The sequence below is a fragment of the Agelaius tricolor genome, unplaced genomic scaffold (genome assembly GCF_023055355.1).
Source record: "Agelaius tricolor isolate 1412-34295 unplaced genomic scaffold, bAgeTri1.0.p SCAF_14, whole genome shotgun sequence".
In the NCBI taxonomy this organism is placed as follows: Eukaryota; Metazoa; Chordata; class Aves; order Passeriformes; family Icteridae; genus Agelaius; species Agelaius tricolor.
The window spans coordinates 10,079,067-10,090,937 of NW_027269274.1; the positions used below are offsets into that span (position 1 = coordinate 10,079,067).

At 44.7% G+C, this 11,871-nt stretch overlaps 1 protein-coding gene across 1 annotated transcript; it reads left to right on the forward strand.

Moving 5' to 3' along the window:
- Positions 1-11,565, forward strand: ZXDC (ZXD family zinc finger C). Its single transcript, XM_071439633.1, has 10 exons — positions 1-1,070; positions 1,547-1,699; positions 2,590-2,668; positions 2,794-2,924; positions 3,501-3,671; positions 4,229-4,914; positions 5,628-5,712; positions 7,494-7,666; positions 8,447-8,548; positions 9,383-11,565. The coding sequence occupies exons 1-10, from the start codon at positions 29-31 to the stop codon at positions 9,467-9,469; spliced, it is 2,709 nt and encodes a 902-aa protein (XP_071295734.1). The 5' UTR covers positions 1-28; the 3' UTR covers positions 9,470-11,565.
- The last annotated feature ends 306 nt before the right edge of the window (positions 11,566-11,871 follow it).

Consider the following 11,871-nt stretch of genomic DNA (forward strand, 5'->3'; position numbering starts at 1 on the left):
TTCAGGCGCTGCTACAGGGACCCCCAAGATGGAAACGCAGGGGCTGCCGGCCGCGGAGGCGGCCCGGGCCCGGCCCGCCGCGCAACATGGCGGCCCCGCCGCGCCGCCGCCGCCCGGCTGGGACCCGCCGCCCGCCGCCGCCTCCTCCGCCGGCAGCACCCCCGCGCCGGGCCTCTACGTGAGCTTCCCGGTGCTGCTGCTGGAGGAGAAGCCGGAGACCGGCGCCAGCCCGGCGCCCAGCGCGCCGCCGGCGGGGCCCGCGCCCGACAGCGACGGGCTCTTGCTCGTCTTCAACGTGGTGCGCGGCGCGGCCGAGCCCGGCGCGGGCGGCGGCGAAGCGGGGCGAGCCCAGCCCGGCCCGCCGCCCGCCGAGCCGCCGGAGGAGGCCCCCGACTCGGCCCCGCCGCCGCAGCCGCCGCCGCCTCCTCCCCCGCCGCCGGCACCGCTGCCCCCCGCGGGCGGCGATGGCGGCGATGGCGGCGGGGCGGAGGACGGCGCCTTCTCGGGGACCATCACCATCAACAACCAGAGCCTGCTGGTGCGCATCGAGAACGGCGTCCTGACGCTGGGGCCCGGCGCCGAGCAGCCCGCGGGCGCCGCGCCCCCCGCCGCCGCCAGCCCCGCCGAGCCGCCGGGCGGGCCGCGGCCGCGCTCGCCGCCGGCCTTCGCCTGCCCGGAGCCGCGCTGCGGAGAGGCCTTTCCCCGCAAGCAGCAGCTGCGGCTGCACCGGCTCTCGGCGCACGGCGGCGGCGAGGACGGGCGGGGCGGAGCGGCGCGGCCCTTCGGCTGCCCCGTGCCGGGCTGCGCCTGGTCCTTCGCCACGGCCTACAAGCTGCGGCGGCACCTGCACTCGCACGACAAACTGCGGCCGTTCGCCTGCGCGGCGCCCGGCTGCACCAAGCGCTTCACCACCGTGTACAACCTGCGGGCGCACAGCCGCGCCCACGAGCAGGAGGCGGCGCACAAGTGCGAGGCGTGCGGGCAGCGCTTCCCCAGCGCCGCCCGCCTCGCCGCCCACCGCCGCCGCAGCCACCTGGAGCCCGAGCGGCCCTTCCGCTGCGACTTCCCCGGTAAGCCGCCTCCGGGGCTGGGCTCCCTCCCCTCCCCTTCCGCAAACTGGGATCATCCCTGCCCTGAGGCCCTGCGGCGCTCGGCTCACTTCTGCTTCCCCTTCGTGGTACCCCAGAATGTCAAGGAAGGTTCTCCTCCAAACCACCTCAGTTACCAAAGGAAAAGTTTGGGAGCTGGAGGGTGCTGTGCCTTTCCTCCTGTGACTTTGTGCTGGTGCAGTGAAACACCGCAAGACACGGCGCCAGCGTTCAGTGCGCCTTAAACCAGGCTGTTTGCCCACCTTGGCAAAACAGTTGTAATTCCTGGGAATAATGTGTAGGATTTCACTGTTAGGTTTTTTTTTTCCATTTCCCTCGATGCAATATGCTGAAAAACGATCCTGAAAGTACCTCGCTAAAAGCTGGGAGGGAGAAAAGAGAGCAGTTTTGTGACTGAGTTTTACCAAGCAGATGTGCTATTTCCCTTTTCTCCCCAGGCTGTGAGCGAACGTTTATCACAGTGAGTGCATTATTCTCCCACAATCGAGCCCACTTCAGAGAGCAAGAGCAGTTCTCCTGCTCATTCCCTGGCTGTAACAAGCAGTATGACAAGGCCTGCCGACTGAAAATCCACATGAGGAGTCACACAGGTATTCACAGGGATGATTTGTACATGGGGAAGTACATGGAGCATAGTATGTGGAAAGTGGACTGCAGTGTGCTGGAAAAACTGAAAGGAAGGGTGACATTAGTTATTTGGAGTCAGAGAAAGCATTTGATTCTTGGCCTTCTGGGGGTAGGAGCCCACTGAATCGAGTTGTCATATGCAAAGTAGTAAAGCACATATGCAAAGCTGTGGCTTTTGTCATTGTGTGTTCTGTCCAGAAAAAGCTATCCCAGCTCTATTTCCAAGTTCATAGATGTCCAAAACATTGCATAAATTTTACTCTTGATATGAACAAACGGCTGAAAAACTCTCAGAGCATGTGGAATGTATGTACTAAGGTTTGGAACAGCAAGAAGATAAATTTCAGCATGCAAGCATGCCTGACTTGCAAGGACCACTGCAAAACTGAAATACAGCCTTGTCATGTTACTGGTGTGCCCTCTCTTTTCCTGGTTTCATGGTTTTACAGTTCTGAGGTTTTTTCAAGTGTCACTTGAAGTTCATAGGTGTGATGGAAACCAAATCACATACTTCACAGTCTTGTAATCAAGACACAGTGGCAGATCATGAAAACAGGAAAAAACAGTTCAGTTGTGTTTCTGTTTTGAGTGATGCTGTTACTGACTATTGAAGCACCTTCAGGATGTGAGGTGAATTGATAAATACTTGTGCTCTCTGAAGCAACGGCATGGAGTTAAAGAAAGCCCAGATTGTAGGAGGGGGAAGGGACATGATAGTACTCTGCAGTGTATTGCAGGAGGGGCTGGTTGAGTTGTCTTGTCTTAAATTAATTCAACTTAAGCAGGTTTTAATATTTTCTAGTAGCAGTATGTGTTTGGTCTTAGATTATTAATGTAACATCTTCTATTCAAGGTGAAAGACCTTTTATCTGTGACTTTGAAGGCTGTGGCTGGTCTTTTACCAGTATGTCCAAGCTTCTGAGGCATAAAAGGTAAAGGAAGCTTTTTCTGTTTATGCTGTCCTAAGCTACCGGTTGTTAGCTTGTCTTTGTTTCTCTTCCAGTAGCTAAGCAGTAGTGGATTTAATCATGCCAATGAGAATTTCCTTCCCTTGTAGGAAACATGAAGATGACAGGAGATTCATGTGCCCAGTAGAAGGCTGTGGGAAGTCCTTCACAAGAGCAGAACACTTGAAAGGCCACAGTATAACTCACCTTGGTACAAAGCCATTTGAGTGTCCAGTAGAAGGTATTGCTCCACTCTCATATGTGTTTCCTGGTAACTGGTGTGTATTTTTGTCTAAAGGTTATGTGTGCATGGTACAGGACTGGAACAATTAAGAGTGTCTTCTAGCAGGGTTTGAAGAGGTAAAATTAAACAGACATCGTGAACAAGTGATCATTCCCAGAGTTAGGAATGACAGAGCAAACTCTGTTTCATACTGTAGCTTGACCACCCTCACCACTTCAGTGGGACTCCACAAGCAAAGATTTTTGGGTGTGATCTGGATTATTCAGCTCTACTTGATTTTTTTCTCCCTTTTATGGTGTTTCCAGCAGTTGTCATGAAAAATTTCAGATGCCATGGTGTGAAAAGGTTGTGCTTTACATTGAATTTCTGAAGAGTTTCATGTTGTCAGAAACAGGTTGTTAAACTGTCCTACCCTTTGACAGGTTTACTTTCTTGTGGTTCCTCTGAGTGTATTCACAGCTGCTGCAAAATAGCAAGTAGAGGATATTTTAATTTGTTAAGACATTAAATATGAATATTAAATTGAAACTTCATTAAATTTGAAACTTCAAAGCCTTACATATCTTCTTGCAGGCTGTTGTGCAAAATTTTCAGCACGAAGTAGTTTGTATATTCACTCCAAAAAACATCTGCAGGATGTGGACTCGTTAAAGTCGCGGTGCCCTGTTTCCAGCTGTAATAAACTGTTTACTTCCAAACACAGCATGAAAACCCACATGGTCAAGCAGCATAACTTCAGCCCAGGTAGAGTTTGTCTCTGGCTATCACAGTGCAGTGGAAAAATTAAGTGCTTTATTAAGGAAAATGTGTAATTTACTGATGTTGAAATCTGAGTTCCATTGATATGAATGACAGAATCTTTTCTGAGACTGAAATCGGTTTCACGCTCCTCTAAAATTCAGTGGGATCTCTGAGTATCAGAAAGTGATACTTGAGGATGACCTCTGAAATTGTGAGAAATTGCAGCATTTTTCAGTGAAGCGGAGCTTGTCCTTTTCAATGCCATCTGTAAAATATGAATAAGGACTAAAAATATTTCTCTTTTCACCCCTTTCACTCCTCTACAATTAATACTTAGCCTGCACTGCATTAGTGTTATTTTTTGGCAAGTGCTTTTATAAGCACACTTCTCAGTAAAAGAATGAACTTATTTTGGTAGGCTGCCTTTCCCTAAATCTGCTTTCAGGGAAGGTGGGAAGTATTTTAGTAGGCTAAGAATATAGAATTTTATAGAATTTTAAGCTTCCTTTTCTTCCTGCTGTCTGTAGAAGCTCTCTTATAACCAAACCCTTCTCTCTCAGATCTCCTAACTCAGCTGGAAGCAACCTGCTCCCTCACCCCCAGCAGTGAGCTCACTAGTCCAGGGCAGAGTGATCTCAGCAACATGGACCTCGTCTCCCTGTTTTCCAACGTGTCCAGTAACAATTCTGGAATTGCAGCGGACATGGCGCTGGTGAACTCTGGAATCGTCACCATCGATGTGGCCTCGGTGGGCTCCACGCTGGGGGGGAGCCTGCCTGTCAGTAACAGCTCCCTAAGCCAGGCAGTTGATCCCTTGATCCTGGTGGCCAGCAGTGACATGCCCCAGAGCCTGGACAGTTCTCTCCTGCTGGGAACCAATGCAACGGTTCTACAGCAAAGCACTTTAAATTTGGATGATGTACAGACTGTCAATGCCGAAGCCTTGGGTTCGCTGGCGTCTCTGTCAGTGAGGAACCCCAGTCAGGATGTGCACGGGCTGACATGCAGCAATAATTTAACAATGGACACAGCCACTTTGACTCCTTCCAGCAGCCTCGGCAGCACCAACGTGCCTGAGTTACTGACACCAGTTAAAGCTGAACAGAATTTGCTCCCCAGCTCGGATGTGGTTGGTCAGCAGGAGGGCAGCAAAGTCGTGACACAGTTTGTGTTCTCCAACCCCCCAGGGAGTTACAGTGCACAGAAGGAAATGGATCTTGGTGCAGTGACTGGCAGCTCGTTTTTGGTATGGAGCAACTGTACTCACTTCACCCCCAGATGAGACAGCCTGGCTTTGGGGGTATCCCTGGCTGCTCACACCTTATTGGGAGACCTTTCAGATTTTGCAGATCGTGCATTTTGTCTCTCTTCTGATGAAAGATGTAGAATGATGTGTTGAGTAGTGTGTTTTCACAGGTAGATTCAGTGTGGTGACAAGTTCTAAGAAATACTGAAATTCTGGTGGGGACAGTTCAGAAAGAACCTTTCAAAATAAGCAGCTGCCCATCTGAAATGGAATTTGCAAGACCACCCAAGAATAAATGTTACACGTGTTACTTGTTCATTTCATTTCATTCCAGGGAAAGATTTGGGCTGTAACAGGAACTGCAGCATTTTCATTCCAGTCTGCATTCCTCTTTTAAGTACTTTTCCCTTTCTGTTTTCACTGTGTTATTGCAGACTTTTTGTTTGTGTTATGAAGTACATGTTTACACTCTTAAAATCTGAACACTTACAAATGTGGAGCTAACAATTTCTTGTGTGGAACTCCAGATATTGAGTAGATACAGGGAATTTATTGAAATCCTAATCAGAAGATCAGGGTAAACTAGAATTCAGTGTTTGCAGCATAGAAAATAATGCATCTGAGAACTCATTAGTGTGTGTTTTCATTTTCTTGTTTTGCTCTTAATTCCAAAAACCTTGCATCTCTGGGCTTTTTTTTTTTCCTTTAACTAGGAGAGCAGTGGGTCTGCGAGAACAGACTACAGAGCCATTCAGCTGGCCAAGAAAAAGAAACAAAAAGGGAATGGCAGCAGCACAGGTGAGAAGCCATTAGTTCTGTTACATTTACTGAATAAAAATATTTAGTAATTTTGGTAGTGCAGTGGGAGCAGGTTTCTGAGTAACATTCTTAAATGTCCTGTCCTGTTTATTGATAGTTAAAATAATTATGCATGTGGTGTACCATTTGTTACTCAGGATAATCACATTCTGTGGAATATCAGATTCACAGGAAGTTTACAAAGTAAGCTGTGCCCTATGTTTCATGATTATTAACAAGACACTAGCTGTCCATCTCTTCATCTGCTTCTTAGTAAAACTAAAAATTATGTTACTATGCTTTCTGTTGTTTGTGCTTCTGGTCTTATTTAGGGGGTTCTTTACTCAGTATAGGCAATGGAAATTTCACCTAGATTTTGCTTTTGTGTTTCACTTAGTAACAGTGAAGGAATTTATTTTTTGATTCTCTAGATATACTCAAACCTCTCTCTTGTACTTCAGCCTTGTAGAGTGTTCTTGTGCAGGGTGAGTTTAGGTCATGATTCCAGATGTGTCCTCTTAGTTTCACTCAGAGCCATTAGATGTGAATAATAACCATTCATTTGTCAGATCAGATGTGGTCCATGGTTCCCTGGACTTGCATGAGCTCAGGTGTTTGAGTTGTGTCTCCCTTTGGAGCTGGGGTAGAATATTATAGATTTATGATATGTCAAAATCATATACATAGAGTGAGTTTAGTGCTGCCTTGCTGTGTCTTAGACCTCCCTCCTCTGAAAATCAAGGCAAAAGTTTTTGAGGCAAGACTAGTTCTGATTTGACTACTGTTTTGTTTGTGTGTTTGTCAAATGCACATGTGCATACATTCTGTCTGGTTCAGCAAATCATCTCATGGAAGGAGAATTGCTTTATGAAGCTAGTTCTAAGGGGCCTTATATTATTAAACACATGCAGGTATCATCAAACATGTCTTTTGGACATTAGTTTAAAAAATATGATTGCACTTTGCATGACTCCTAAGATGACCTCAGAAAATTGCTGTTTCTGTTCCTGTTCAAGACTCCCAATAGTCCATTTTTCACCAGCTGTTGCCTTAATGGTATGCTGTGCTTCTCAAAGAGGTCTAGAGAGTCTTGTATTTCTGATTGGTTTAACTAGATTGAGTGAATGCTGTAGAGGGAAGTTCAGGGTTTAAATATAGGTTATCCAAGCCCTTCATTTATTACAGATTTTTTTTTTTAAATCCAAACAAAAACCTGAACTGACAGGACTGTATTCTTATATTTGTTTTGATTAGGATTTTGGTTTTCAGCTTGTGATATAGCAGCTGGTTCATCCTGCTTTAAACTGAAAAGAAGCTTAAGGTTGTGATAGTTGTACTTGTGTAGCCTGTTCTACCTAGTAGTCCTTGAAATCTTCCTGTAAATAATGATCTTCACTATACTTTTTTTACAGTTTAGAAAAATCATGTGCATGACTTCTCAGGAAGTGAGTTGCAGAATGAAAAATAGAAAATGCAATCCTACCTCCTAATTCCTTTCTATAACACCACGAATATGCTGTTATTTCTGTGCTACCACAGGGGAAGGCCCTAAGCTTAGCAGTTTGTGATTTTTCAATGGTGTTCAGGTGTAAAGGTGCTCAGTCAGCAGCTGGAGTTCACCAGCTGAGTGCTCTCTGCCTTTTAGCAGTTGTCACATGTCCTTGATTTTATTGCACTGCTGTGGGCATTTGCTGCGTGCTCTAAACAGCTGCAAAAAGTTGAAAAATACTAGTAGAAAACTCTAGCAAATTCATCTAAATATTGAAATTGCTTTTTTTTAGGGGCATCTGGTTCTGGTCAGAGGAAAAACAAGGGTGGTAAAGTAAGCCCAACCAACTTTTCTTCCTCTACTCCTGGCAGTCGACTGGGTGGTAACATAGTTCTGCCAAATGGAGGGCTGACAATAAGGGACCCTGCCACTGGAGCCCAGTATGTGCAAATTCAGCTTCTTCAGGTAAGGGCTGAGGAGAAGAAAACGTGCTCAGCTTCTCTGTTATCCAGAGTTGCATTTATGGAAGAATTTGAGTGTTTGTGAACTCAGGTCCTACTGCCCCTGGATGGAGTCTTGAGCTCTGCAGTATTCTTACATTATTCCACCTCTTATTTAAAAAGTAAATAAGATGGACATGAAAATGATCCTGCAAAAAGAAGTTTCAGCCTAAACTGTTATTTCTCTTATCTGTTGAAATAAAGCTTAAAATTTAAAAAAACCCAAAACAACCTAATAATTGGTGGGGGCTGATTAGTGGTGCATGGCAGGTAATAGGTTTTTGCCAGGTGCAGCTGTGTAGTATTCAGAGAAAGGGTCCTTTCTCTGTTCCTTCTTCTTCATTGCTAACAGCTCTGTTGTGGAGAGACCTATGGGCTGAGTTCTCCGTTGATCTGTTTTTTGATGGGTGTACACATTTGTAACTTTCATGTTGAATATCAGGTTCATGAAAACATGTGAAACTTGTTGCATGTTTCTGTGTTGTTAGATGTGTTGAAAGAAGAACCCTTCCTTCCTCTTCAGATCTTGCCAGTGTTCCAAGTTGATGAGGACAGGATAATAGGTTGTACACTGAGCTAGGTTTAAGTTGTAGTTAGCTTTCCACATCTTTGTGGAGCTGGGCCTTACTGGTCCAGTGCAGTGACTTTAACAGATATTTTAACATTGTGAGACTGAGTGAAATTTGCCATATTGTGCTGAGCTACCTGGGGGTTGTGTAACTTGGTCATGTTTCTGCATTCTCAGGATGATTCCCCAGGAGAGGGAGATCTTCCCTTTCAGCTGAGCTCTCAGTCTTCCTCGTCACATTCTCAGCTTACAGTGGATTTACCTGTTTACATACTTCAGGTACAGCATGTCAAGCCACTGGGTTTTATTGCCTTGCTTGAATGTAAAGACAGTTTACTGTGAGCACTCTCATGTTCTGCCTGATGAAAATATCTTGTTTCCCACTGGGAGCTGAATTCCATTCACAAGGAATAGTAGGCAGAGAGCTGCACTGCACAGTGTATCTTGTGTCTGTTATCAACCTTTGGCACATCAGAAGTGGTTGGTTTTTTTTCCCTTTGTTACTGAGTAATAACTAAATGTTACTTATCTTTTCTGAAATGCCCCACCCTTGTTTTCCTGATCCCATCCTGCAGATACTAGGTGGCTCAAGAAAGAGGATCAGATTTGGAATGTTGCAGGCTACAGAAAGGTGGGGTGGGAACTGGGAAATAGAATCATGAACCTAGATTTTGGAGTGGTGCCCTTAGGGGAGTGTCAGTTAAGTTTAGAAGTCTGCTTAGGGACCTCATTTTTTATAAACTCTGCAATGTACCTATTCCTGCCAAGTGGGTTTCTCCTGGATAGAAAATAAATCTTTTTTGTTGAGAAGGGTCACTTTCCTCAAAACCTATAAGTATGAGAGAAGTGGGATTGAGTGGGACATGGTAGAGAGTTAAAGGAGGAAAAAATTATTTTAAATCTATTTCCATTAGTAATGCTCATCTGAAGTGTTCCATAGAAAAATTGTGGCAACACTGTTTGGGTGGATCCCAGAAGTGAAGAGCTTTGGGTTTCCTCTGAGCCATTCCAAGCATTTCTCTGGTGTTGAGTAAATGTCAAGATAATCTTGCTGATAAGCACTGAAACCATCTAGAGGTGAAAGTAGTTCATGCTGTCTGTTTGCTTTAACAGGAACCACACAATTCCACCGAAGATGATGCAGGTTCTGATAACTCTCAGTTCACTGGAAGCACAATAAATTTACAGGACCTGGAATGATGATTATTAAGAGCAGTTACTTGAAAACAAATGGGGCAATCATGACAGAGTGAGATTACTGTGTGGGTCTTTTTCCAAGGAAAATATGAAAAGTAGGAGAACTGAAGTATGGTTGCACTCTTTGTGATTTGCTTAAGACAGTTGCAGCTGAAAGATTTTCTTTAAAAATGTAAATCCCACTTGATGTGCCTGTGTAAGATACCCTGTCTGCCTGGTGGTTGGGAGGCTGAGGCAGACTGCTGTACAGTGTTGTTTCAGGGAGAAGTACTTTATTACACTTCAAACTGAGGTAATATTTACTGTTTTCACAGGAAAGCAAGTATTCTACAGCTAACAAATGCAAATTTATAATCCTGCCTGCGACAGTTAAAACTTTCCTTCCATTGGTCTCCTCCTGAAGCCAGTGGCATCAAGGAATTAAGAGCTAAATTTTGCAAGTGTTTTCCACACACAAAGAAAAGAATTGTTTCGGCCTCTATGTTTGGCAGAATACCAGAATAAAGTGTCACATGTAACAGAATTAACGTTCTATGCCATGAAAATGAGATGCTCTAAAATCTTTGTTTTAGAAAGCTAGATTCTAAATGTTAACTTAGCTGTGAATCAGTTTGTAGCTCATGTTGAGTTTCTCCCTTTCCTTGCTCCTGCATCCCAAATACTTTGCTGAATTCTTCCAGCAAAACTTGAAAAAGAAAACTGCAATAGAACTGTACTCACTGTAAGTGATTTGCTAAGAGTCCAACAGCATCTGAGAGAGGTTTGTTTTATCTTTGTGTTCCCTTTTTTGGGAGGAATGTTGACCGTCATGTAAATTTAAGCACCTTGATTTTTATCTCATCTATAAACCGCTGCCAAGTTACCTGTGAACTGGTCACTACCTTTTTATTTAGGGTTGTTTGGTGTTTTTGTTTTGTTAATTGAACACTGTTAACACGTGTTCTTTATTGCTATCCCAGAGTGTCAGATGCACCTGGAGCTGGTTTACAAAATATGCAGTTGTCAGAGTATTTTATGAGGGGGAAAGAGTTGTTACCCAGGAAGATTTGCCCCTGAAAAACTGCAGTTTCTCTTGGGGGTGGGGGGAAGAGGTTGTATGTACTCTACTTACCTGGATTGCAGACACCTAAATAAGTATAGGGTTGTATAGGGGAAAAAAACCACCTTTGGTTACGTTTTAAGGTAGTAATTTAATTGTTTCCTATGGTGATGTTCTGAATGCCTGTAAAAGTATGTATAGGAGTTTGATAAAAGACTGTTTGTACTTTTTTTTTATTCTCAGTGAGGTGTGTGTATGCACGTATGTGTATTTTCTTTTTTTTTTTTTACAAAATAAGATATGTCACAGAGGAGAACGTTGTGATCTTTTTAATCTTGCACATATTTATTTATTTTACAGTTATACTGATGTTAAATTCACATGAGGTCGTTCAGAAATGCTTTTACTTCCTGTGCCTTTTGAACTATGTATGTGTCCATATAAATGCTTTTTTGATTGCAGACTTGGGGAGGAAAAAAGCATACAGGTTACAGTGAACTTCAGCTCCTGATTTGTAGGCAGTATTATATCTCTGGTTGAACCAGCTTTATTTTTCTATCTTTAGCCTAACTGAGCGTTGAGGTCTCTCTGTTCCTCTCACTCTGAGTTTACAGCTTACATCCAGGGAAAGTCTGAACCCTCTCAGGCTGGGTTTTCAAACCAGTTGGTAGCTGAGATCTCCTGGTGGCTGTGGCTGCAGCACAGAGTCCCCTCCTGAGAGGTGGAAGGATTGAGGAGGAATTGTGCTGAGGGGTCACTGTGCTCTGCCTGGAAGCTGAGACACCTCGAGCTCCCAATGCCTGCATTATTCTGTTCTCAAGGACCATACCAGTTTGTAATCCATTAAAATGGCCAAGGAACACTCCATCTTTTTATGGGACTTGCAACCAAATCTTTCTACTTCTGAAAATGTACCTCACTCAGCTTTGTAAGTGAATGTAAAGTGCTAACCTCTTGAGGGCAGAAACTTGGATCACTTGGCTAGGGCTCCATTGCTGGCAATGGATACCTGAAGAACTGCTGGTGCAAAAGGGTTAATAAAGCTTTTTTTTTATGGTCACTTTGTCACTGGGTATTGTTCTTTGCATGGATGCATCTGACACAAAGCTAATTACTGGCAGCTTGATTTCTGCAGAGAGCTTGTGGTTTTCCTTCAGTTGTGTATTCTTCACCATAGTGGGGTAGAGTCTATAAAGGCTTTGGATTGGAGCACAGTCCTCTGTTTCTATAGTCCTTCAGAAGACCTGTGATGTTCATAAATGTCTGTGAGGTGCCTGCCTTGGCTGTGCCTTAACAAAGATTGTCACCTAGGACTGCATAGATCTCACTGCTCAGGTTTGTACAGAGAGTGCTATTGGCATCAAAA